Source organism: Equus przewalskii, chromosome 4 (genome assembly GCF_037783145.1).
Source record: "Equus przewalskii isolate Varuska chromosome 4, EquPr2, whole genome shotgun sequence".
Taxonomy (NCBI): Eukaryota; Metazoa; Chordata; class Mammalia; order Perissodactyla; family Equidae; genus Equus; species Equus przewalskii.
In genome coordinates, this window is record NC_091834.1 from 77,435,331 (window position 1) to 77,460,573 (window position 25,243).

Consider the following 25,243-nt stretch of genomic DNA (forward strand, 5'->3'; position numbering starts at 1 on the left):
CATAGCAGGGCTTGATGAGCAGTGAGTAGGTCCACACCAGGGTCTGCCGCCAAAGCAGAATGCACAAACTTAACCACTATACCACCGAGGCAGCCCCTGCACATAGACTTTTCCAGTAAATCTTTTATATATTTTGCACCATTGAGAGTAGCCACATGAACTTGACCTATGTTGTCCTTATTCTATCTAAAAAACAAAAAAGATTTTGCTTTGTGAGTTTACAATTAAAGTTAGTGGTGATATAAGAGCATCCTCAGCTAATTGTAGATAATGGTCATCCTGTCCTGACAGCTCTCATGACATCTTCATTAATAAATCTGGGGAAGAAACTTTTCGGACTCCTACTGTCTGCAGATAAAAGCTGAAAAACTCTTTTTCTTGGAAATTATAGCCATCCTTAATCTGGACTTATTTTCCTTTCCAGCTTTTAGCCTTAGTGGTTTTCCACTAAGGCATAAAACTTATATTTTCCCTTTGAAATCTTCATGACTCTTAAGGCCCAGTTGAGAAGAGACGACTTTCCTGAAGCTTTCCTGATCACCTCCCAAAAGATGTGAACTCCCTGTTTGGATTCTCTAAGGCACCCGACATCTCCATCTTAGCTGTGGCTGGGACTGCTATATGTTTATCAGGCTCATTTCTGTTTCCTCCTGGGCATGTAGCTAAACCTCATTTCCCAGCTCAGTTGGGTGAGTCCATGTGATTGGGCTCTGACCAACAGAATGTCGATCAAAGGATATATACTAGTTTGAAGCTTGGTCCCCAAAGACCTCCCATCTAATCCTCCATGGCTTTTTCTCATTCCTCATTTGCTAGCGGGATTCAGAGAATCCAAGGGGGTATCCAAGATTCTAGAGTACGGAAAGTCACTAGGTGGAAGGACCCTGGGTACCAAATGTCTTAATGGAAACTGACAAACACTCAAAAACGATATGAGCACAAATGAGTGAGCTTTCATTCTATCAAGCCACTGAGATTTAGAGGTTGTTTGTTATAGTGGTTATCCTGTCCTGGCCAACTCATGTTTAGTCATTTATAGTATTTGTCATATGTCTTCTGTCTTCCTCAGACCCTAGGATGATGTTTTTGTGTAACAGAGATGCAATATGTGATTTATGATTTTAAAACATCATTTTATATCTTATATTCAAAGCTTCTGTGGAAAGTTCTAGAGTCAGTATTAGATGAAAGGTGGTAGGAGCTGATAAGAGGGCAGACTCAGTAGGTCAGAAATACTGGAAGGTGAGTGCCCAGGTGTTGCTGACAGCACCCCCAGGAGTTAATCCACTACTGCATCACCCCTAAGCTACAGCTGGACTTGACATCATCATGGTCAGGAGACTTCTTGAAAGAGAAAGGCTTTCCTCTGCAGGAAACCAACAAGTGCAGAACCTGAAGATTTCCTCTTCTTAGCAGGTCACAACAGAGAGGAAATCCATGTCAAAAATGCATCCCTAGGGGGCCGGCCCGGTGGCACAGTGGTTAAGTGCGCACGTTCCGCTTCTCGGTGGCCCGGGGTTCGCCAGTTTGGATCCCGGGTGCGGCCACGGCACCGCATGGCATGTCGTGCTGTGGTAGGTGTCCCACATACAAAGTAGAGGAAGATGGGTACGGATGTTAGCTCAGGGCCAGTCTTCCTCAGAAAAAAGAGGAGGATTGGCAGCAGTTAGCTCAGGGCTAATCTTCCTCAAAAAAAAAAAAAAAAAAAAAAAACCAAGTATCCCTAGAAACAGAACTTTGGAGCCTCACGCAATCTCTGAGGTTATCTCATGGTCACTGAAGCCCCTCTTCTATGAGAAAGCTGAGACTCACAGAGGTAAATTACTCTCCCAAAGTTCCTGATCTAACACTGGAATCTTCTCTGTTATAGACATCTTTATTTCTCTAGTTAAAAAAAAATAAAGTTTTAAAAATACCTTCTTCGAACAACGATTATTAAATCCATCCTCTACCTCATTCTATACAAAAAACTAAATGAAACGTGTGTGATGGAAGAGTATATTTTGTCTTGGAGAGGCTTGAGGAGAAAGATTGTTCTGTTTGTCCAACCTTGAAATTATAGACCTTTAAGAGGTCTATCACTCTATTGTCCCAGGTTGATGCTGCTTAAACACAGGTCCTTGAATGTGGAAATGATTTAGTGGAAAGGGTGCTTTATAAAATTTTATGCACAAAACATTCAGTCTGAAGCACTGCCAGAATCCACAGGTTCCTAGTTCTACTGCATATTTACTCTCCCACTCCCCTCACTGAACCAACATACTCTCTGTCTTCATTGTTCCCTGTTCTGACGCCTTCAGAATCTAACACATGCTCCCACTAGCCTTCCTTTGCTACTTGGGCATAAACACCTCCCACTTGGAGTCTCCACCTACTACTCACTCCCATCCCACTCTTGCTCTCATTCTCCCAAACCAGTCTGCCACCCACCTGCATCTCACAAAGTAAAGAGAAGACAACTAATACTAAGTGCTTCTGTTTGCTTTTGGGGCTTCTGTGTTTCAAGAGGCCCATTATTTGATAATTATCTGTTTGCACATCTGACACCACACCAGACTGAGCTCAGCCTCAGCATCATAATGGACATGTATTCAGCATGCATTCTTCCAACAAACGTGCACAGAATGCTTAGGTGCTTTCCCTACGTTATCTCACCTAGTCATGCCACAACACTTCAAAGGAGGCATTGGCATCCTCGTTTCACAAATCACTGTTTAAAAGATTTGATAAGAGGCAGCACCATGATTCCACCCTGTGGAGGTAATTCTACTATCAAATGTTGTCTCTGGACTCCCTTAGTCTCTTTGGTGATAATTCCTGCTGTATCTTTTTTCCCATCTCTTCTTTCCACTTTCCCACTCTAACTATCCCTTTTCTCACTTCTGCAGATATTCCTTTTTTTTTTTTTTTTTTTTTTTTTTACCATCTTCTCCCACTGCTTTGAACTTAGGGGTTAGAATGGAGAATTGAGTTTTTCATTCTGCCAGTATCATTTCTAGAACACTAATTTTCCACTTTCTGTCTGATTCCTGTTATTTGAAGTCTAGCTATAAAATAATCAATGCTGTTGTCTCTCACTTCTCCCAGCCCAAAGGCAATATGATTTTTTTTCTTTCTTTCTTTCTTTTTTTTTTTTGAGGAAGATTAGCCCTGAGCTAACTACTGCCAGTCCTCCTCTTTTTGCTGAGGAAGACTGGCCCTGAGCTAACATCTGTACCCATCTTCCTCTACTTTCTACATGGGACGCCTACCACAGCATGGCAGGCCAAGTGGTGCCGTGTCCGCGCCCAGGATCCGGCCTGCGAACCCCGGGGCCACCGAGAAGCCGAACGTGCGCACTTAACCACTGCGCCACTGGGCCGCCCCGCAACACGATTTTAACATCTGATTTATGCTTTCTTTCATACCCTGTACTCAACAATTTAAGGATGCACAAAAATGACCCTTCAGATTCCTCAAACGCTCAACTTTTCAGACTTTTTGCCTTAATAGAAATGCACGTCCATTCCTTTCCATCTGGTAAAGAACTTTGTCTTACCCTGGATCTCATTAACACAGGAACAAGTCCTATTTAGAGATCTTGTAATTCTTATTCTCTCTCAAATCACCTCGCACCCACCAAAACCGTATCTATCATTTAACCAGTTCTTCTTTAAAATTCTCTTGGCTTCTACAAGTCAACTGCCACTTCATTTTTCTCTACTCCTTCATTTGTCGTGGAATTGAGGACTCTGAATCTATAAATCAATAATATTAAGCACACTGGAGGGGATATACGCAGATTCAGGATAAATATAGCTTTAGTCTGAATACTTATTCTGTAAAGTTTTAATTAATCTAGTTTGTAAGGTGTGAAAATAGTTTCTTACAAGCAAGGAACCCATAGATGCCCATGTCTCTGTCGATAATAGCTGGGCACCCCCAGGGGGCGCTCCGTCTCACAAAATATAAGTGACTGACAGGAGCGTGCCTAACGGATAGGATCATTCTAGGGGTGTGGCCTCATAGGAGAGCCTCAGCCCACAAGAACGAGTTTGGGTTAGAAACAGGTTACAAAGCCTACGTAGGTTCAGAGCCTTTGAAGAATGTCTGCCCTGAGCCCAAGCCGGTCCTGGGTATCCAGAGTTCGCAAAGCAAGGATTGGGAGAGGTGAGCAACATGCACTAGCCAGATTGCCTTTCTCCTTGGCGTGCCCTCAGCTGACTCAGCAGAAGTAGATGGAGTTTGCAGTATTGCCCTACTAAGGGTGTCTTTGTGGCGGGCTGTAGAGCATTAGATTGAACTGAATTCTGGACAGAGCCTGCTGTGTACTCCTTCTTGTTGAGCAAAACTTACCCTACACCTGCTACTGTAGGAGCAAAGTGTCAGGCAATTTTGAAAGACTCAGGAAAGGAGTAATAATAGCAACAGTGATAGGAGTTCGGTCCTGGAGCAGAAAGCTCGCTGTCAGTTATTCTGGTGCATACAACAGGCTTTCCTGTTCTAGGGTCCAAACAGTACCGTGACTCTCTTACCCCCTAAGACTAACCACAATTCCCTCGAGTGAAGAACCTCCCAAGTCACGCACGGAGTCGGCTTTAGTCTCCCCTTCGACCTTTGTCATCCATCGATTAAGGGCGATTTGTTTTTCCAATGCTGTATTAGGAAAAAGAAATTACATAAGGGATCAACCATCAAACACGTATTTAAAATTCTGCCGCTCTGGGGAGGCAGCCGCCTTTCAGGGGAAGTGAGAAACGCTGTTTCCAGTCTGGAAGCCCGGCGTTCCTGATCCGGGGCTGACCGCGCCGCTCCAGCTGCCCCCGAGGCCCCGAGGAGCCCGGCCTCGGCCCCGCCCCGCCCGCCGCCCGCGTGGCTCCCTGAGGGGCCGCGGGCCCGGCTCCCTCCCGGCCCGGAGCGCGGCCGGCGCGCGTGCGGGGCTGTGCGGCTGCGTGTGGGTCCCTGTGTGGGAGATGAATTGGAGCCCTACGACTGGGTGTCTCCTTCCGAGTGGTTTTGATCAGCAATCCATTAGAGGATCATGGAAACTTTTTTCTGGCTCAAAGGATGAAAACTGAGTAAGTACATAGAACTTTGAACTTGCAATGAAACAAATACAAGCAAAACCCTAACAGTTAATCACGTCCATTCAAACCGTTTATTCCCTTTTTATGTTAAAGGCCGTGAATGCTTACAGGAAAGTGGCAATTTAAAACAATGAAGGGAAGCAGTTGAGAAACAAGAAGGCTAAGCGGGACGGCTTTAAAACCGGAGGAAAAATGAGGAACTGCCTCAAATGAGCTGGCCTGCATCCAGCTATGCAACAGGCTGTTTTGGGTTTAACCTATTGCCTTCTCCAACGCTGTTTTCGGGCTCCAGATTTACTTTGGTGTTGTTTTCTCTTTTCCTGTAAAGCCTTTACTGGGAGTTTAAGGATGTTGTGAAAATAAGGCACTGCTGGAAGCAACAGTTTGGCAGCCTGAGGTACGCTCGGGTTATTAGTTACAACTATTATTATTTTGATGTCTTTTTTTAACCCAGGCCAGCCACTTTTTACTCTCATCCATGGAAGGGCTGTTATTAACAGCCTCAGACTTTTGGGACCTATGATTCTTTGGCATGACCCTTCGGAAAGTTCTTAAGCGGGGATGGAGCAATCTTGATTTAAGTTGTGGAGAAAGAAGACAGATTTGTATTTTTCATGCTGACAAAAAATAGCTGCTATGACTTTTCCGGCAACGTGGACAGGAGCCAAGTGAAGCTGAACTGGTCATGGTCTGTCGTCCAGTGTTGCTGTGTCGTCGGCGATTTTGCCCCCGGCCCTTCTTGGTGGGCTTGGTGGTGGCAATCTGTCTCTTCTACCAGACCCTGACGCTCCGAGGGACGAGGAAGCTCACAGCCGCTGTCTCTGGGGCTGCCCCAAACACACCCACCGACACCCAGGCAAGCAGATGCCAGAAAGGATTCTCTGTGGAGGAACAGTGCTTCCTTCTCTCCGGTAATGCACAGGAAATCAGAAAGGTAAGACGGGTGATAGCTGAACCTTGACATTTTCTGCAAAGATAGCAGTTTGCGTCTCTCTGTCCTCTCTGTAAAACTAAAATTAACTTCCATGAGGTCTGAAAGGGATCCAGAGTCTCCAGGACAGCCCAGAGAGTGACCTTCTGACAGTGAACCACGTTAACTTCAACTTCTTATGTTTACTTCCAGAGAGTCCTGGCCATTATTTTCTCTCTCAGAATTTCACTTCATTTCAGCTGAGTGGAATAGCCAATTTGGAGGAGGTGGGAGTGATGTAAATTCTTTCTAACATATTAGGATTCTAAAAGATCTGAAGATTTACAGTTCAGGAACGTAAATCAAAGATTCATAAAAATTGATAAACATTATGTCCTCAAGGCCATCAGTATGAGGGCTCAGACCATTTCTGACTCAAAGATATTACAAAATTCCGTTTTACAATTGGTTAAATCAATTTTTCACTGGTGAACACATTTCTAAAACAATGTTTATTTCTGAAGCATTTAAAAGAATGGTATAATAGGTTTCTTCGGAAGAATTGACACACTGCATTTTGTTGTTTATAGAATTAGGGAAATATAGACAATTCTATACTTAAACCTTTCTAATTAACTTTACTAATCTCACATGTCCAATGGTTGGAGAAAATACAAAATCCAAAAAAAACCCAGAATTTCTATTTTCACGAACCGCTTTGTCTGTGCCTGTCAGTGAAATGATGACCTTCAAAACAGTCCAGTCTAAAAAAGAAGAAAAAAAAGCCACACACACACACGTTCGTGGTAGCAAAGCCACTGATTTTCATGATACAGCAAGTAGCATAGCAAGATAATTTAGTAATCTAGAAGTATTATCTTATATCTGCAGTAGAATTAGGTAGATCCAGTGATCGTGGTTGTCATTTGGAGCAGAATTTCCTGCTGAATATACACTACTGCTACCATTATTGCTAATACCTCTAGCACCAGTACCACTGTGTTTCAAAAATTTTTTACCTATTTCTTGTCAGATTCATAACCCTGCGAGATAGGTACGGAGGTATCATCGTCATCATCTTACAGATAACATGACTGACACTCAAAGATGTTCAGGTGGGCCAGAGGGCTAGCATTACGACATGGTACCTCCACCTGGTTCCTACTGCAGGCTGATGCATACTTTTATTTATAAAAGTAAATTCAAAGCTCTAATAACAATTTGTGAAACCACAACTGTAAGAACTTATTGAAATACAAAATAGTATTATGTTAGAACAAAGAAAATTTGAAAACTTTTGAGTGACTTGTTTTATGAATGTCAAGAAACGTCTTGACGAAGAAATATCTCATGACAAAGAATAGTAGATCATCTAACTAGAAAGCCATCTAGATCAAACTTCAATTGCAAGTGTGAGTCAGTTATTAAATGCTCTAAAATCATTGATGAATTTGTATTTTTTTCATTTATACTAGCATTAACTTTCATTTTCTTTTTTTGTGATGAAGAAGATTGTCCCTGAGCTAACATCTGTGCCAATCTTCTTCTATTTTGTATGTGGGATGCCGCCACAGCATGGCTTGATGAGTGGTGCATAGGTTCGGACCCAGGATCGGAACTTGCGAACCCCAGGCCCCTGAAGTGGAGCATGTGAACTTAATCACTACACCACTGGGCTGGCCTCTTTGTTTTTTTTTAATACATCAAATTTAGGATGGGTATAAATTGTGGCTTTAAAACTCACTTCTTGTTTGTTTCCAATATTAATACACATAATTTCTTTAAAAGTAGTTAGATGGTTTTGTGCTTTAAGTACCTAAAATTTTTGCTAAGAATTTTGGAGAAAAAGGTTTTTATTTATTAACTTACAGCCTTTTTTACTCCCTACTTGACGTTATGTGACTCCTGCTTTTGCCTGTAACTTAGACATATGTTAGCTGTTATTTGTAGGCTGTCACAGAAAATTCCATTTCAATCTTGGATCTCTGGCTACTTATAAACCATCTGAAACTTATTGGCTGCTTGTGTAAAACATTCACTCTAGAATTTTCTTAACAAAAAATGCCAAACATTTGATGATTTTTTTCAAATTGTTCACAGTCTCAAATATTTTAATCATAAGCAAGATTCTAAATTCGCAATTATAATTCAGAAGCCCAAACATTTGCCATGTACCTCTATTTTTAACTTAACCTGTGCCAGCCATTGGTTTAGAGCCAGTTTTTAATAGAGATAGAAAGGAAGCTAGAAAGAATCATGCGAAAGTTGGTTAAAATCAGATATAAACTGGTTTTCCTTGTAATGTATGTTCCAAAAAGAATCAAATAATAATCCTTTTTTTTTTTTTTTAAAGATTTTTTATTTTTTCCTTTTTCTCCCCAAAGCCCCCCGGTACATAGTTGTGTATTCTTCGTTGTGGGTTCTTCTAGTTGTGGCATGTGGGACGCTGCCTCAGCGTGGTCTGATGAGCAGTGCCATGTCCGCGCCCAGGATTCGAACTAACGAAACACTGGGCCGCCTGCAGCGGAGCGCGCGAACTTAACCACTCGGCCACGGGGCCAGCCCCAAATAATAATCCATTTTTGAAGATTAAATATTCTTTAAGATAGCTACAGTGAAGAAAGAAATGTCTTTGGGGTCAATATATAGATCATTCTCAAAAACAGCTCCTTATGAAGTTCATTAAAAAAAATAACTGAGGAGATGCTACGTAGATTTTCCTCAAGACCTAAAATACAGCTTTTAGGCATTTTACAGAAGAAGCATTGTTTCTATCTATAAATTTGGGGTTTTGTTATTACTTTTATTGGCAAACTAAAATATTCATGTGACTTGGGCTTTCCTTTGCTGGTATCCATCCATCTTTAAGTGATTTTTAAAGTTGCTCAAAACATCTGATTTTGACCTATGGTTCAGGGATTCCAGAAAGTATCTGACTGTATGAGATGTCCCCAAACCCAGGCATTTCATGCTAACTATTGTGTGTATGAGTATGTGCAGTTCTCCGGGAAAAAATCATAATCCCCTTCAGATATTCAGACCTGAAGAAGTACTAAGAAACATGAAAAATGCTTAAAAAGCAATGCATTTAAACTTAAACTACCCCTCCAGGAAGCATAAGTTGGGTCTGGATATATAAATCTAAAAAAGGAAAACAAAATCTTAATTAAGGAATCCACCTGAGGACATTTGAAAAAGTGTTTCAATGAATGCTGTAGTGTCTGCAGGGATAAACATTCAGAAGCTAAAATATGCTCACAGTGTATTTCTTGAATCATAGTTTTCATACTTTCATGAGTAAGCAGTAAGTATTTCTTAGTCTTTTTGGTTGTGGTTGTTTCTAAGAGAAGACCTTTTGTACTTTACCAGCCTAGGAACAGAGGGTTCTGTGGTAGCAGATATTTAAAGGTGAGTGACTGACTGTGCCCTTTACACCTTTACAATTGGGATCTGGTTCAATGTCCAAAACTGCTTTCAGTACCCATTGAGAACATGGTATAGTATATGCCAACTTTCCATAGTGAGGAAGTACTTTCCCTCTTCTGGCCAAATTTTAATTCTTTTTTCCACTTGAACTTTCCAAAGGGCCTTGCTAAGCAGCTGTACTTTTGTCATTTCTTCTGGGTTTTCTCCCAACATTAGTTGTTTGAATTTTGGCTAGTAATCGCCATGTCTTAAAATTATTGCAATTTAATATATAAACTGAAGACAATTTCGGTTTTCTTTACTGAAGTAGGTCACTCAGTAGATTTATTTGTTTTCCTGGAATCCAACACTTTCATATTTCATAACATAGGAAGCACATTAAATTATAAACAGACACAACGAAAGAAAATCTTCTTAGTCTATGCTCCTTTAATGGAAACTTTGTTATCTGGGGAATACATTTATACTCACCATAGGCATGTGTTTCTGATTATCTCCTGTTGATGCTCCACAAGGAGAATTACTATTTCTTTGTTGCTTGACTATCCATTTTCCATCTCTTCTTGACTCTCCATTCTTCAGTGACTGTTCTCCACAACTACTGTTCCCAGCATCCAGCCATAACCCACAATGCAAATAAATGACTGCTTGCATTCTAAGTGTTTTATTTAATTTTATTTTTCTAATTGTGCATAATATATTTAATGTTTGAAAATTTCTCAATAATTACTTGTTTAGCCCAGGTTTTTTAGAACTAGAACCCAAGGCTATAACTTATATGCTAACACTTTATGGGATGGTGCAATTCCAGGGATGAAAGAGTAGGGGGAAAAGCGGATGAGGGAGAGCAAATGAATGGGTGAATTGTGGGAGACATATGCAGAGAGGCTGTATTAAATGACTGCATCTCGGAACAGGCACTGGGGGAGAGGGGCAGGATGGGCAGGCAGTTTATCTCCTGCCTTCCCACTCTTCTGTCTTTCCTGGTTAGAGTTGTCCCATCCTACTACCAGGGAGTGTTACCTGGACTCCCAGGTCAGCCCTTGGGGAAGCCAGGGCCTCAGAGGGTGCAGTCCTGCCAGGGCAAAGGTGAGGTGGTCCCTCCTTTTCAATCTGTACTGTGCGTAGGAGCTCCCAGGTCTTTGGTGGCCAGGGTAGTGAAAACAGTGTCCTTCGCTTTATGACCACAACATGGCATGAATAATGCCCACGGGAGGGGTATGTGAAGCAAGGTGATCCAGTATGTGGTACAGCAGTTGTGCTAATTTTGTTTTCTAAAATTCACAAAAATGTCTAAATACGCTCCCACTCTTGGGAAATGGCATCACTTCCTTTAAATGAAATGTTTGTAATTATCTCACTGAGAACTCTCCTCTCCAACTGAAAAAAAAAAAATCCTCTCACTTCATCTCTACCCTTTCTCCTCCTCATCCCTTTCATTCATTCTTTAATTTTCTTCATTCATTTAGTAAATATTTATTGAGCGTTTTATGTGTGCCAGACACTGTACTAGGCACTGGTGATACAGAAATAAAAGCCATTGTCAGACAGACAAGTAAATAAATATAGTGCTAGGGAATCCATAACTTTAAGACAACAGTTCTAGATGAGCTAGAAAGGGTAAAGAGAGAAAAGAGTATTACAAGCAGAAAACGCCACATATGCAGAGAAGGAATTAAAAAGCCTGATACATTTGGAGGTTTCAAAGTATTTGCTATGTGGTATGAGTGTGTGTGTGTGTGGTGCACTGGAAAAAGCAGAGCAGGAAGGCAAATAGATGAGGTAAAACATTCAGTGGGGCCTAGATATTGAAAATATGGGCATTAGAAGGGTTCTCTCCTGAACTCAACAGGGAACCCCAAAGAATGGTAAGCAAATAGTGGCTTGAATAGATTTCAGATGTGGAGAGAACACTCCAGAATGCACATTGCAGAATGCACTGGAGGGGACAGAACTGAAGGTAGGGAGACCAGTTGGGCTGCTGTTTCAAAATGCCTCCTTTTTGCCAAAACTTACTTTCCCCTTGTGTTCTTGAACACCCCCTTTGACCTTTTCCAGAACTGATTCGAGAGTTACTCTCTATTAGTTATAATATTGTCATTTACAACCTTTCCATTGGACCATCTCTTCTGCCAGTAAACATGCTCGTAACCAGTAACACAACAATAAGCTTTCTTTGTACCTGTCAATCCTCTTAATCTAATGTTCTCCCTGATTCTCTTCTTTCCTCAGAGAACCTGTAGCTTGTTCTCTTTGGATATGCTTCCTAGCCACCTCTACCCATACCATATCCTTTTCATTTGGCCTTTTCTACTGAAACTTCTCTCCCAGTGACATCTTGGCTACCAAACCCAATGATTTATTTTCAGTCCACATCCTTCTTCTCTGAAGCATTTTACTCTATTGGCCAATAACTCATTTTTGAAACTCGCCTTTTGAATTCCATAACACAACAGGGTTGTTCTCTGACCTTTATAAATGAACATTTCAGGGTTCATTTCCTTGGTCTGGTGCTAAAAGTAGACATTCCCAAGCTTAGTTCATGAACCATTAATTGTCTTGTTTTATGCTTTCCATTGGTGATTATATCAACTTTGCATATTGTTAATTTTCACCCTTGTACAGATAACTCATTATCTATATCTCTAGCTTGGATCTCACTCTTGAACCCCTAAATCTGCATCTCCAATTTCCTGTTATCTTTTATCAAGTGGTACCAAGCACTGAAAACTCAAATAATTTTCTCTTGAAATTTTCATGCCAATATCAATGACTCCTCCAGATCGCTCTATTTCCCTGAATGAGACTTCTTCTTCCCGCATTCTCCTAGATTTTAGGTTTTAAACCTCAGAGTTATCTTTGATATTTTTTGCCCTTTCTCCACATAGGCTCAAGGTCTTTATTTTAAAAGTGAAGAAAATGAAGCTCACAGAAGAAAAGTGCCTCTCTCAAAGTAACACATCAAGCTGGTAATGATGACAGGATTGGACTGAGACCTGCTTTTCTAAGTAGCTCCATATACTACCTCTATTTATTGGTGTTATGGGTTGAATCATGTTTACCCAAAAAAGATATGCTGAAGTTCTAACCCCAGTGCCTCAGAATGTGACCTTTTTTGGAAATACGGTTGTCACAGATATAATTAGTTGAAATGAGGCCACACTGGAATAGGGTGGATCCCTAATCCAATATGACTGGTATTACAAGAAGACAGTCTAATGAAGACAGAGACACACAGAAAGAACGCCATGTGCTGATGAAGACAGAGATTGGAGATATCCAATAATAAGCTAGCAAGAGGCAAAGAAGGGTTTCTCTACAGGTTTCCGAGGCAGCATGATGCTGCTGACACCTTGATTTCAGACTTCTGGCCTCCAGAATTGTAAGACAATACATTTCTGTTGTTTTAAGCCACTCATTTTGTGGTACTTTGTTATGGCAGCCTTAGGAAATTTATAAAATTGGGGAGGCAGAATATGCAGCCCATGAGCTCTGAAGTCAAATTAATAGCACTTGTTGCCTTGAACACATTGCTTGATCTCTTTAGGATTTTGTTTTTTCCAGCTGAAAATGGATATATTATCATCTGCCTTACAAGGCTAACATGAAGCTTAAATGGGATAAATTACGTGAAGCACTTAAGGTGTCTGGCAGATAGAAAGTGCTCAATAAATATTGACTATCAGAATAATTATTGTTTAATCTCCTTGAGGATTTACTCCTCTCTGTAGTCCTTATAGATCTTAACAATTGGCCTTCACAAGCACGTGAGTCCTAAGTAATTGCTGCCATGAACGTAAGTACCTGGGTCAGGAGAATCTGAGGTGAAAGCCTTGTTGCGTTTCTGTCCCTAGCCTCCAGCCTCTAGGCTGTCGTTTTTTCAAAGAAAAATGAGCCTTTAGAATCAAGACAAAACGTAGAGATGGTAATATGTCACTCAGAGTCAGGCCTGTTTATCTGTAGGCAAGATCTTCAGTTTGCACTGAATCCCTTTTTTTTGTTTTGTTTTAGTTTGAGATGGTGGGATTAACGGCATGCTATAGCTATGGATGTGGAGAGATGACTTAGGGGAGTCAGTAGGGGAAAGAAGTTAAGAGTTTGACCCTGAACAAACATGTATCTATTTATTTGTTTCCTGTCTGTCTCCCTACATAGAATTTCAGCTCCTTAAGAGCAAGGACTTTATTTGACTTGTTTACTACTACATTCCTATTGCCAAAGCAGTGTCTGACAGATAGTGAGCGCTGAGTAAATTTCTAGTCAATGAATGAATAAATAAATGACTCATCAAGTTCAGGGTCAGGGAAGGCCTGCTTTAGAGCAGAGGCCAGGAAATGAGAGGAACAACTTCTTGCCTCTCTTTTTCTCTTTGTTGATCTCAGGTCCTCCACTCCATCTTTTTCCTGTACCAGTAGCCCTTGAACTCCTTTCTGTACCATTTCCTGCACTACTGGTTAATGCTAATCATCCTGTCATTTTGCTACATTGAATTGTTGCATCAATTATCATCCATCTTCCTGTTCTCTTCAGCTCGTTTGTCTGGTTGGGATCTTTATCCCCAAAACATTCTCAAGTATCTACTATATTAAAAACAAACAAACAAACAACAACATCCTTTCCCAATCAATGTGCCTTTCTAACTACTTCTAACCCCTCTTGGCTTCATTGTCACCATCATCTAACCTCTCTTTGTATAAAGCAGTTTCCATTTTTTAACACTGATTTTACTAAAAATCGACCTTTTACATGTTTTTATATTTTAATCAGAATTGAAGGTAAAGAGTTCAAAATTGTGCTGATAGCATCTAAATGCACTGATCTATGTATAGGAGGCTCCCAGGAGATGTTGTCAGCATACCTAACAGGTATACGACTTTCATAGAATTAGTTGGACTGCCTGATGAGGGTTTAATGCCTGTGGATTTCTCTGAGATTGTTGATTAGAGCTATGTTAAATTTTTATAATGAAATATGCACATGGGTGAAAAACTGTGCATACTGAAGTTTGCTTATGTTAGATAAATTTTAATGAAGTCTTGATGAAGCTCATATTTAAGCAAGTTATGCTAAATTTCCTGTGAATCAAGGAATTAATCAGTATATAGGTGTCATTCTCTCTTGCTTTCTCAAGATAGTGGCAATAACTTCTGCTTCTTTCTCCCTCTAAGCAATTCTGTTTCTTGTTCTCCTGGAATTGGAAACTCACATAAGATAAGCCCTCCTTAATGGAAACCACTAGATACACTGACATTATAAAAAGTGCTTCCTGTTAGCAACTTTGAGTGTGTGGCCTTTTGGGCTGAAAGGAATGTTTCGGTTTCATTTATCCCTTTGGTTTCTTTTGGATATTTTTTCTAGGGAGCCATTCTCACTAGAAGGATGAGCTCATGTTCTAAAATAGGATTTATGTTCTCTAACAGAAACTGTACCAAAGTTGGAAATTTGCAAAGTAAACAGTACTTTGTCAACTTCTGTACTTGTTCAAAATGCAAAACAAAACATCTTGACTTATCATGTACAGGGATAAAAAAAGTATACAGTGATAAAAGAGGCATTGAATCTTTGCTATATATAAGAATCTTCACAAAAAAATTTATTCAACTTTCAATTGAATTCACTAATGGAGGGTAAGGATACTTATGATTCAAAATAATAGATGAACCGAAACAGTTATCAAGAAGGGCACATGGATCTGGAAGTGCAGAATGGGCCCCATCATGTGTTCTGAAATATAGCTACATTTGGTATCTCTAATTCTTACTTGGGGACTCTTGATAGAACCCCCACCAGTCTGCTCATAGTGCATGCCAATTAGAGCAACTTGCTAAGGGGATGCTCAGAGACTCTGCATGCTGCTGATGAGATCAGACCTAGCTATCTCCAGCAAGGCTTCTAACCCCAAACCTGTTAAGTATATTGCATAAGAAGTTTAATAGAACATAGGTATATTGTGGAACAAACATGAGCTTTGGTACATGTTGGTTCAAATTCCAGCGGTGTCATTTACTAGCAATAGGACATGGGTAAATTTTATGTAGATTTCTAAACTCTCAATCTTCTCACTGGAAAAATGGAGCTAAGTCCTACTTGTGAGAACTGAATAATTGTCTGACAACACCAAGCATGGTAGCTGACCAGAGTTGGCATTCAGTAAATGTTGGTGTCCTCCCTGCCCTGAAAAGCTAGCTTTAAGCTTTGACCTCAAAAACAAGCATTTAAATGGCTTATATTTGTTTCAAGAATACACCTACTGTATATATTTTGATCCTTAGCCTACGTGCTTTCTTCATTAGCTTTTGCTTAGACAAATGTTTACAGCAGCATGCCCTGTGCTAGCGGTCTTCAGTCACTCTTCTCTTTGACACCTCTAACTGCAATCGAATGGAGGCACATTCCACTGGTTTTCCAGGGCTATGCCTCATACTTCCTTCCTCTCCCGCTCAAGACAGTGTTTGATTGCAATTAGTGGGAATACAGCACATCTTCCCTGATATAAATATATAAAAGTGTAAATGATTTACAAATTTTAATATTTTAATTCTTTCTGTAGCCAATTTCTTATAACACACCTCACAGCTGATCTTGGCAAAGATGATATCTACTGCCCTAAGTATATTCTGACTGTGCTTAAGAGAAGGATCTGGGAAAAATTGGCCAATTCGGGATGGGAGAGTCAGGTAAGGAGAAAAGCATGATGACAGGGAATAATCTATGGGGAGAAAAGAGAATTTATTTAAACAGCAATATTACTCCAGTGTCCTGGTGTTTTTATTCGTTTTGACATAAGAAGAAGTGGACAGTGTTGGGGTGGTGGTGCTGACTTCTGGAAACCTCCAGAGCCACCTGTCAAAGGTGTACGTACCTGAGGCAGATCCCGCTGTGCCCCACGCACTCTCTCCAGGCGAAAGAAAAAACACCAATGGGGACCCAGGCCCACTGCTGAAGAGTTGAGTGACCCTGCACAAGGGATTTCTTTGGGTTTCATTTTCCTGGAATATGGATGGAAATGTCTGTTGCAGAGATGTTATGGGATCAAATTAGACACTGTAGCTCAGAGTGCTTTGGAAAACATTGAGATTATCAAAGGCAGGGGAATAAATATTATCACATCTGTTAAAAGATATACTGAGGCATATCAACAATTTTAAGAGTTTATTTGAGCAAAAACTGATTCGAATTAGGCAGCACCAAACCAGAAGGTTTTAGGAGTGCTCTGCTGGCGGGAGCACTGGGAGAGACTTTTATAGAAAAAAAGTGGAAGCGAAGTAAGGCAATTATTGATTGGCTATGGCTTAAATCTTCGTTACTGTTTGTGATTGGTTGTCCTTAGGTTTCAATTTGTCACCTTGAGGTACTTAGAAGCTGAGATTTTTGATTTGCTTGCGTAGACTGCCATGGCATTAATGCCACCTCAGTCTAACGGTTTCCTTGTTTAATTAACTTAACACACCCCAAAAGATAACGTCATGAAAATATTCTCATTGCATTTGGTGCCTCTTGAGGGAAAAGAATGCAGATATGCAACATAACTGTGAGTACCGAGAATACCCCTTTTTTTCATTAAGAAGTTAGAGTATAGCCTTCTATACAAATGTTAAGTTATGCAGCCATGTTTCAAAATGCCACTAGGAGTCCAAAATTGCTCTGTCACAATTGAGTTTCCTCTGGATGTTTCATTGCTTCTTTAACAAGCAATCGGAAGTATAATAGCATTCCAATAGCTTCAGCCCTGAGCCTGGTTCTTCCCTAGTGGAAAGTCTAGCATTCATTTAGCCAAAGTGCCCCAATGCTTCAGGAAAAATGGAACAGGAAATTAACTTTTCTGTAGCAGTGCAGGAACTACCTGACCTTAGCCAAGCATCAGCCAGGAAGTCGGCTTTCACAGTGAGCAGTAAGCTTTTCCTACTGGACACACCCAGAGGGCAGAAATGATATCAAACAGGCTTTTCCTCACTCCTCCTTTTGTTATTAACCATCTTTTTTTCTGAGTAAACTGGGGAAACATTAATAACACATCTGAAGCTTCCTACACACAAGCTAAAACTATTTTTCCCAAGTATTTTAGTGCTGCATAAGCTATTTTAAAAGCAGATAGATTTGAGGCAGAGTTAATTTTCTTTTTTATAGGGAAGTAGATAAGGATTGGGTAAAGGAAGTAAGCCGATTATTTTTCTTTTAAAGAAACAATAGTTAAAGTGATACTGTCTGCTTTAAACAAACTTGTTTGCTGGAGAGCAGAAAAAATGCACTTGTGAAAATATATTCTGTCGGAAATATAAAATTCTAGAAGCTAGAATTGTCTCCTGTTTTTGCTCTAAAATAATGACATTTTAAAAGGAAGTCTCTTTTCTGTGATATAAATGGGAGGATGTCACATCATCTAATGATGTACACACAATCCTAAGCACAATTCTTAGCAAAACCCTGAAGAAAGTAACCAAGCATTTATAATAATGTAACCGCTCGCTGTGAAGTTGAGCATTTAAACAAAACCTTCTAATAAATCGCTGGCAGTTGGATCAGGGCAGGGATCAAGTTTACACAATGCCTGGCACATAAGAGCTTCAATGAATAGATGAATGGGATCCAGTATAATTCATGCTGTGTGTCCAGTATAGGACTTCCTGTGGTGGCCAGCAGTCCTTAAATTCTTCTTTTGTTCTTTCAATCGAATTCTTAAATTCTGCTCTCCCTGAACAACCCATCCAGGTCCTCCACCATTTATAACATGTTCTCACCTCCTCTTTTCCTGAGAAGACCAAAGCAAAGCATTGTGTTAGAACAGATCATTTCTTCTTTAGGCTTGGCCCATGAGACCTTCTGCTGGACCCTTTAAGAATAAACTGGACCTTGAGGAAGGGAACTCGCTTTTCTAGTCAGTCACAGAAGAAAGCCAGATGCCATTCTGCAATATGATCCATCCCTTAAGGGAAGGGTTATAGAGTTTAGGGAGTTGAAAATTTGATAACAGTTTACTGGATGATGTCTTATTCTTTCCTCTAAAGATAATGCTTCTGCTATGGTATTACTAGATGTTGTCATTTCCTGTCAGTTTTTGATTTTTAAGGCAAAAAATTGTCCATCAAATACTTAAACATTCTAGAATAAGTGTGTAATTTGGGGCACTCTAAGATAGACTTTGAAGGAGTATGTGAGATTGTGTTATGATGTGTGGTGTGGCAGGGCAGCTTCTGGCAACATAAGCAGGATCAGGGTAGACTGGGTGGAAGTTTCTAGAGGGGAAGAATGGAAAAGAGGTTTCTTGGGGCTGGGAAAAGTGTTACCCAGTGTAGTCTCCAAGGAGAGTCAAGGTTATATATTAGTCTGGAAGGGACAAGATGAGGAGGCCATGGAGATTGAACAGCCATGAGGGTGCTCAGAGTAAGCAGGAAAACAGCCTGAGTGCCAAGGCATAAATGTGTGTTTAAAGAAACTTGGTCTACAAATTTGGTATAAGGCAGGATGTTTCTTTTATGCGGAGTGTGGTGCCTGAATAGTTAACACTCATTCTCCCATTCTTCTTAACACTTTGTCCCCCAACATGGGTAGGATGAGGCAGAGCTCCTCTGGGTTTGTGAGGTGTGTGCCTCTATCCTGTAGCCTTTCATTCAACGGAGAACTGGAACTGACCTTCGCTGCCCTGGAGATGCAGGGCCACCTGTATGGAATCTGTTGTCTTTCCATCCTTAACCATCTGTGTGGTTCATGGGGACCTTGGATTTCTGGGGACAGTCTAAATGAACTGGTTGCTACAGGGGTGTGAATGCTGAGGGGAGAAGACAGGAGCCAGAAGTACTATCTGCATGGGATTGGTAATATTAGACACTTAATGTGGGTTTAGGAAATAATCCTCTCCTGGAGGTTATGAATGTGGTGATAGGCAGTGGATGGAGAATCTTAATCCTAACTCAGTGCCTGAACTCTACCCTTACATCTGGCAGGTGTTTTACTAGGCCAGACTCTCTGTCCAGAGTAGGGCACGTTCGCTGTGATGCTAAAAGAGATTCTAGGTTGGCCACCACAAGTTTTTTGGTGATGGCTGCTGCAGAGGCCTGGGGTGTGTGTGTGTGCAGTGGTGAAATGTAGAGAGGACTGCAGGGCTAGGAGGAGAGCGGGGGTCATAAACCGGGCAGGATGGGGTGGGAGGATGAGCAGCAAGCCTGTAGTAGGGAGAGTGGAGAGAAGAGAATGAGGGTTGAAATGGAGAATGAAAAGGGGAGTTCAGGAACTTAATAGGTGAATACTATGGAAGGTCCTGAAACTGGACAATGGTGACCCTGTTTTCTAAGCCAAAAAGAGCAAATGCAATGTGACAAAGGGCTTTTTACATCCTGATTGCGAATTTATTTATAGAACATTATAACAAAGTATAAAATTAAATCATATTTCATTGTGCAGTTAACATACTGCCTAATTTTTATCTAGCACCCAAATCTGAAAAGTCTGTTCATTGTATATTTGGTATCAATGGCCATATTTTTTCTTATAATGATGTATTTGCTCTAACACTGGATGTTTGTCAGAGAAGAATAGCAGAAATGGTGATCCATTGATTATTTTTAAATGCTTTAATGTCCCTAATTCATAAACACTACCGTTTCATATTCCACTTGCAATTTGACAGAACCCCTATGAAATCACGATTGAAATTTTTAAGGTTTTAATTTTGTTAAATTAATTAAACAAAGAGGCCGCTAGAGTGAGGTGACTCTAATGCTGAGGCGGCCTGCATTAGCAAATCAAAAGCTAAGCATGTCAGTGCCTCAAGGTTACAAAATGAAAATGCAAAGGACAACCAATCACAATCAGCCAAGTAGGCTGTAAGCTGGGGCCAATCAAATAGTTTCCCTGTTTCGCTTCTGCCTTTCTTATACATAAGTCTTTCCTCTGGCTCCTGCCCTCAGTGTTCTCCTAACCACTTCCGGTTTGGCGCTGCCGAATTGGAGTGGATTTTTGCCCAAATAAACCCTTAAAGTTTTAAATATGCCTCAATTTATCTTTTAACAATTTAAAGTATTTTAATTTGTCAAGAGGTTCTTTTGTCTTCTTTAAGAGGTATTTAAAGGCGCCTTACATTTATGAGAGGCTGTTTATTTTTGAATGCTTTTATGTGCACTGTTTGGATCTCCTTTGATCCTTACTATAGCGTGAAATGGCATGAAGAGTAAGATGGACGGTTGGTGCTTGTTTGCAGATGAGGAAAGTGATATCAGCAGATAATGAATTGGGGGTTGGGAATGAATAGGGCGGGGCCAGGAGTAGAGGGGAGACCCAGGATTCCGAAGGCCCTGAGCTGTTGCTGGCAGAGCCTTGACCTTCGATTCAGAGTCTGGCATCTCTGAAGATGTTTGGCAAATTGTTTGATGTTTAGGTATTGATATTGTTGTAATGACCCCAGTGTTCTTTCCTTTCTGTTACGTTTCCTTTGTAGGGACTTACTATTTTAAGACTCAGTTGCTGAATTAACTCCTTGTTTTGGCATCAGGGGACAGAGACTTGCTATTATTTAAACATTTTTCAAAAGAACAAGGTCTCTCCTTGTCCTCTGCTTGGTTTTTCATAATTGTGGATTGTCAATTTTATATTTTCTTCATCACGGATGTCCTTTAACTACTGCTAACACTGAGATAAGATTCAGGGGGCTGGAGAGCATCTACTCTGCAACCAGCAGATGCGATCAGGGCTCGAGGATGGAAAGAAAATAAATAACTTCTTCCGCCTCTGAAGCTCCATGTTGAGTGTCTGAGAGACATCCTGGAAGGGGGAATAGTGTAGAGAAAGCAGAAAGCAGAGGGAAGGAGAAGAGACAAAAGAGGGACACTCGGGTGTGATTTTTATTTGCTCCAAACTAAGAAGCAAAATCAAGTGTGCCAAAAGAAAAAGCAATCTACATTCTCTTCTGATCGCGTTTAAATTAGCTTCTTCTTTAAAGCTATCTTGAAGGAAGCTATCATGACCACCATCTCCCAGCTATTTCTGTGTTTTTGTAATCTCAGCTGGGTCTTTGTTGTGTCTGTAAAGTTACAGCAAATAGTACACTGATGACCCACAGCTGTGCATCGTGGGTGGCACCTCAAAGAAAGGAGTCTTGGATTCATCGAAGGAGAAGCCTCCAGAGGAGGCTGAAAAAGATGTTTAATATGATTTTCAAAACAGCTAGAAAAGAGAAGAAGAAAAATTGAGAAGCAGAGAAGGAAATAGAAGTTTCCCCACGTTGATTGAAACGGATAAGCATTTAATGGGGGTGGGTAGAGATAGGCAGCCAACTATTGCGTGGCATGGGAAGGTGAGAGGTCACAGCTGGAGACTAGATAAGGACTCGAGGAGAAATCGATGTTCTTGTGCTGTTTTTAATTTCTCCCTGTCTCCAAGATCCCTGCTATGTGTGAGGGTGATCCTGGGAAGAATGAGAGGCGCACAGCCAATGCTGTGCCCAGCAGGACTGTGCATTCGCTGAAGTTTGAAGATCTGAGCTGTTCAGTCTGCCTTTTTTTTTTCCTGTCTGGTAACTTGCTCTCCTTCAGTTTCTCCTCTTCTCTCTCTCCCAGTTGCACAAGCTCTGTACTGTGCACCCCTTTTGGAAAGGTGCAGTGTGATTCCAGGTTGTGAGTGTGTGGAATGGGCATTAAACATAGAGGTGACCTGGGAATTCTCAGCGTTTACCTTCAGATTATATGCTTACTGGGGCTGCGGGTGGTGTAGTGGTTAAGTTTGTGCAATCCAATTCCTGCCCCAGTTTCACTGGTTCGGATCCCGGGTGCGGATCTACACACTGCTATCAAGCCATGCTGTGGGAGGTGTCCCACATATAAAATAGAGGAAGGTGAGCACAGATGTTAGCTCCGGGCCAATCTTCCTTAGCAAAAAGAGGAGGATTGGCTGTGGATGTTAGCTCAGGGCTAATCTCCCTCAAAAAAAAAGATTATATGCTTACCATTTTCTAGATGTGGTGGGAAGTCTTTTCTGATAAGCAAAAATCCTAATAGATCCCTTAAGACTCAGTATTTCAGACATTCCCAGTGGACTAAGGCAAGTTGATATTATTGATCATTAAATATTTTCCAGCTTAGGATGGCCAGGTCAGGGTCTGTCCTGCTGTTCCCTTCTGTTTTCCTCTTTTGTGCCCGCCTTTCTTCTTCTAATAATGGCAGTCTTGTAGACTCCCTTTCTGTTGACTTGATATCTTCACAGCAAATCCCTTCCTTGGGACTTTTCTCCCTACTTCTGGAACATTTTCATCCTCTGTACTTACCTGTCTCTCAGTTACACACACTGTGATTTGACTGTCCTGTTGCTGCTGCTTCTTGCTCTTTTTACACCAAACCAGGCTCCACAGTGCAGTACTTACTGCTCCTACCCTCACAGCACTCTCCCTCCCCGTGTCCCCCGGGTGATTAGATCCCTCCTTAGCACGGGTCTCAGGGCTCTCTCTCATGGTTTGATCATCTAGGTCGCTGAGTGCCTCCATTTTTAAACAATTTCTTTTCCGCATTATGAGAATGACGGCATATGCTTCTCAGGAAATCCTATGATCTAGGTAGCAAAGGGCTGGCCTTCTGGAATTCTGTCAGGGTACATACAGAAAACAAAATAAAACAAGAAAACACCCTCCCTCTGTCTGTATACTTCCATTTTTCCTCATCTGTCTCCTCCCTGCCGTGGCTTTTAGTAAAAGCAATCAAAGTTCATCAGAGTTGGACCTCTGTAGAAGGACCAGCATAAAGTTGCCAACTGTGAAATTCTCTGCTACTTGCTAGGTTTTGGTTTCCTACTTGCACTTAATCGGATAATGAGAAATGTTGCGTTACCTCCACTTTTATCCTCATTGCTAGTTATTTCCTGTTGCCTACCTGACCGTATTTACCGCTCACGATAAAAAGTACCTATGGTGCTGACTTTCAAGGACTTCGTTTTAATTTCCCTTCTCATCTTTTCTCTCTCTCTCTCTAAGAATTATCTTTCTTCTCTCATTTTCTTTCATGCGCAACATTCATAACACATGCAAGCAACAGCACCACACCATCTCAAGGAGCTCTGCGGCGTTTTTTAACTCTTTACCCTGACCAGAGCTCTTACCTCTGTGGGAGATTGCTTTGGATGATTTCATTAACTGTTTATTGCTCTTCCCGCTGAAAAGTAAGCTCAGTGAGGACTAGAACTTTGTCAGGGTTCTTCACTGTTGTCTCTCTCAGAACTCTATGCCTATCACATACAAAGTGTTCACAAATATGAAATAGATAAATGAATGAGTGAATGAATGTTGAGAAGGAGCCAGTAGGAAAGAAAGGGGAGGAGATATTGAGGATCCAGGAGAAGAAGCGAAAGATGGATGAACTTCTCAGGGATTTGAGAGTGGCTATAGGGAGGAGGTTTGTTGCTTGCGGGGAGGGGGAGTGTGGATCTGGAAAATAAGCAGAGTGATTAGCCATAGACACGAGAAGGACAGATTTCATCTATGGAAATCAGAAGAAAAGAGGAAATGTTAATTGTGCCAATAGGCTATAGGTTTGTCAAAAAGAGGCTGTCTAACTCAGTGTGTTTCCTTCTACTGATGCTGATTTCCTCTGTGAACGGGAGGCAGTTATCGGTAGAAGTAAGGAGGTAGCTAGAGAGTAGAAAAGTTTGTCACCATGGAGGATATGAGAGAGAATTGTCCAGGGAAGCATAGCAGGATAGTCTGGGGAACCTGAAGACTGCATTGGCTTTGCCAACCAGCATCTGTCCAAGTGGGTACTTTCCTTCAGCAGCTCTCAGCACCCCCAGCCTAGGTGCAGAACAGGCAAGCTGCTGAGATCTTCCTCAGGTCCCTCAGCTCAGAGTTTCCACAGCATCCTATTCCTCCCCATTTACCTGGCACATCACAATTTGTTATAACTAGTTGCTCATGTCTGCTTTCCTTGATGGGCTGTTAGTTCTGTGAGGGCAGACTTGGCTGTCTTCTTTACTGCTGTTTCCCTAGCTCTTCCATCCTTGAGGCTTTGCCATGTGAATGTGATGCAAGTACAGGGAGCAAGGGAATTTAATATATTGTGTACAGGGTGATTGGGGTGTTGGACTATCGAATCTGAGCTGCGGAGAAAGAAGGTGAAAAGGAAGTGAGGAGAAAGTTGGCATTAGAGGGAAAGATTGGTGGTTGAAGAACTGATGTGTTGGGAAAAAATGAGAAGAGCTGGAAATATATGAATGTGATCAGAGAATGGAATACATAGCTCATTTTATAATTTCAGAGGTGGGGACTGTTTTGGGGACCACAAAGTCCAAGATGTGGCCATTGGAGTGGGTGGTTGCAGTGAAGTGAGGCAGTCATTAGCAATGAAGAGATCATGGATAATTTATGGCTTGAGATGCAGATGTCTAAGCCTCCACTGAGACTGTTTTTTTTTTTAAAGATTGACCCTGAGCTGACATCTGTTGCCAATCTTCTTTTTCTTTTTCTTTTTCTTCCTCTCCCCAAATCCCCCCAGTACATAGTTGTATATTCTAGTCATTGGTCCTTCTAGTTCTGCTATGTGGGATGCCGCCTCAGCATGCCTTAATGAGCAGTCCTAGGTCCGCTCCCAGGATCCAAACCAGCAAAACCCTGGGCTGCAGAAGCAGAGTACATGAACTTAACCACTCAGCCATGGGACCGGCCCCTCCACTGAGACTTTGTGGTGGATTTTTTTACCTCATAGTGAGTAAAATAATTAAAGGGCATGCATGTGTTTACAAATAATGAACTCATACTTTGCATTTATGCATTCATTCATTTGCTTATTCATTCATCTATTACCTCTTATTTAGAACCTGGCAGTAAGCTGTATGTACAACAATGACCAAAGCAGATAAATTGAGGCCTTCA

The 25,243-nt window shown here is 41.2% G+C and overlaps 1 protein-coding gene across 7 annotated transcripts in view; it reads left to right on the forward strand.

The window, feature by feature from the left end:
• Positions 1-4,006: 4,006 nt before the first annotated feature.
• Positions 4,007-25,243, forward strand: part of CPED1 (cadherin like and PC-esterase domain containing 1) — a 272,369-nt gene continuing 251,132 nt past the window's right edge. For 2 of the 7 annotated variants that reach the window (XM_070616407.1, XM_070616409.1), the window contains exons 1-2: positions 4,008-4,149; positions 5,521-6,000. In XM_070616407.1, coding sequence (XP_070472508.1) covers positions 5,752-6,000 — 249 coding nt within the window. In that variant the 5' untranslated portion in view covers positions 4,008-4,149; positions 5,521-5,751. Of the gene's footprint in view, positions 4,150-4,827; positions 5,058-5,159; positions 6,001-25,243 lie in introns of those variants that run through there. The other 5 variants (XM_070616405.1, XM_070616404.1, XM_070616410.1 and 2 more) reach the window with 5 other exon arrangements.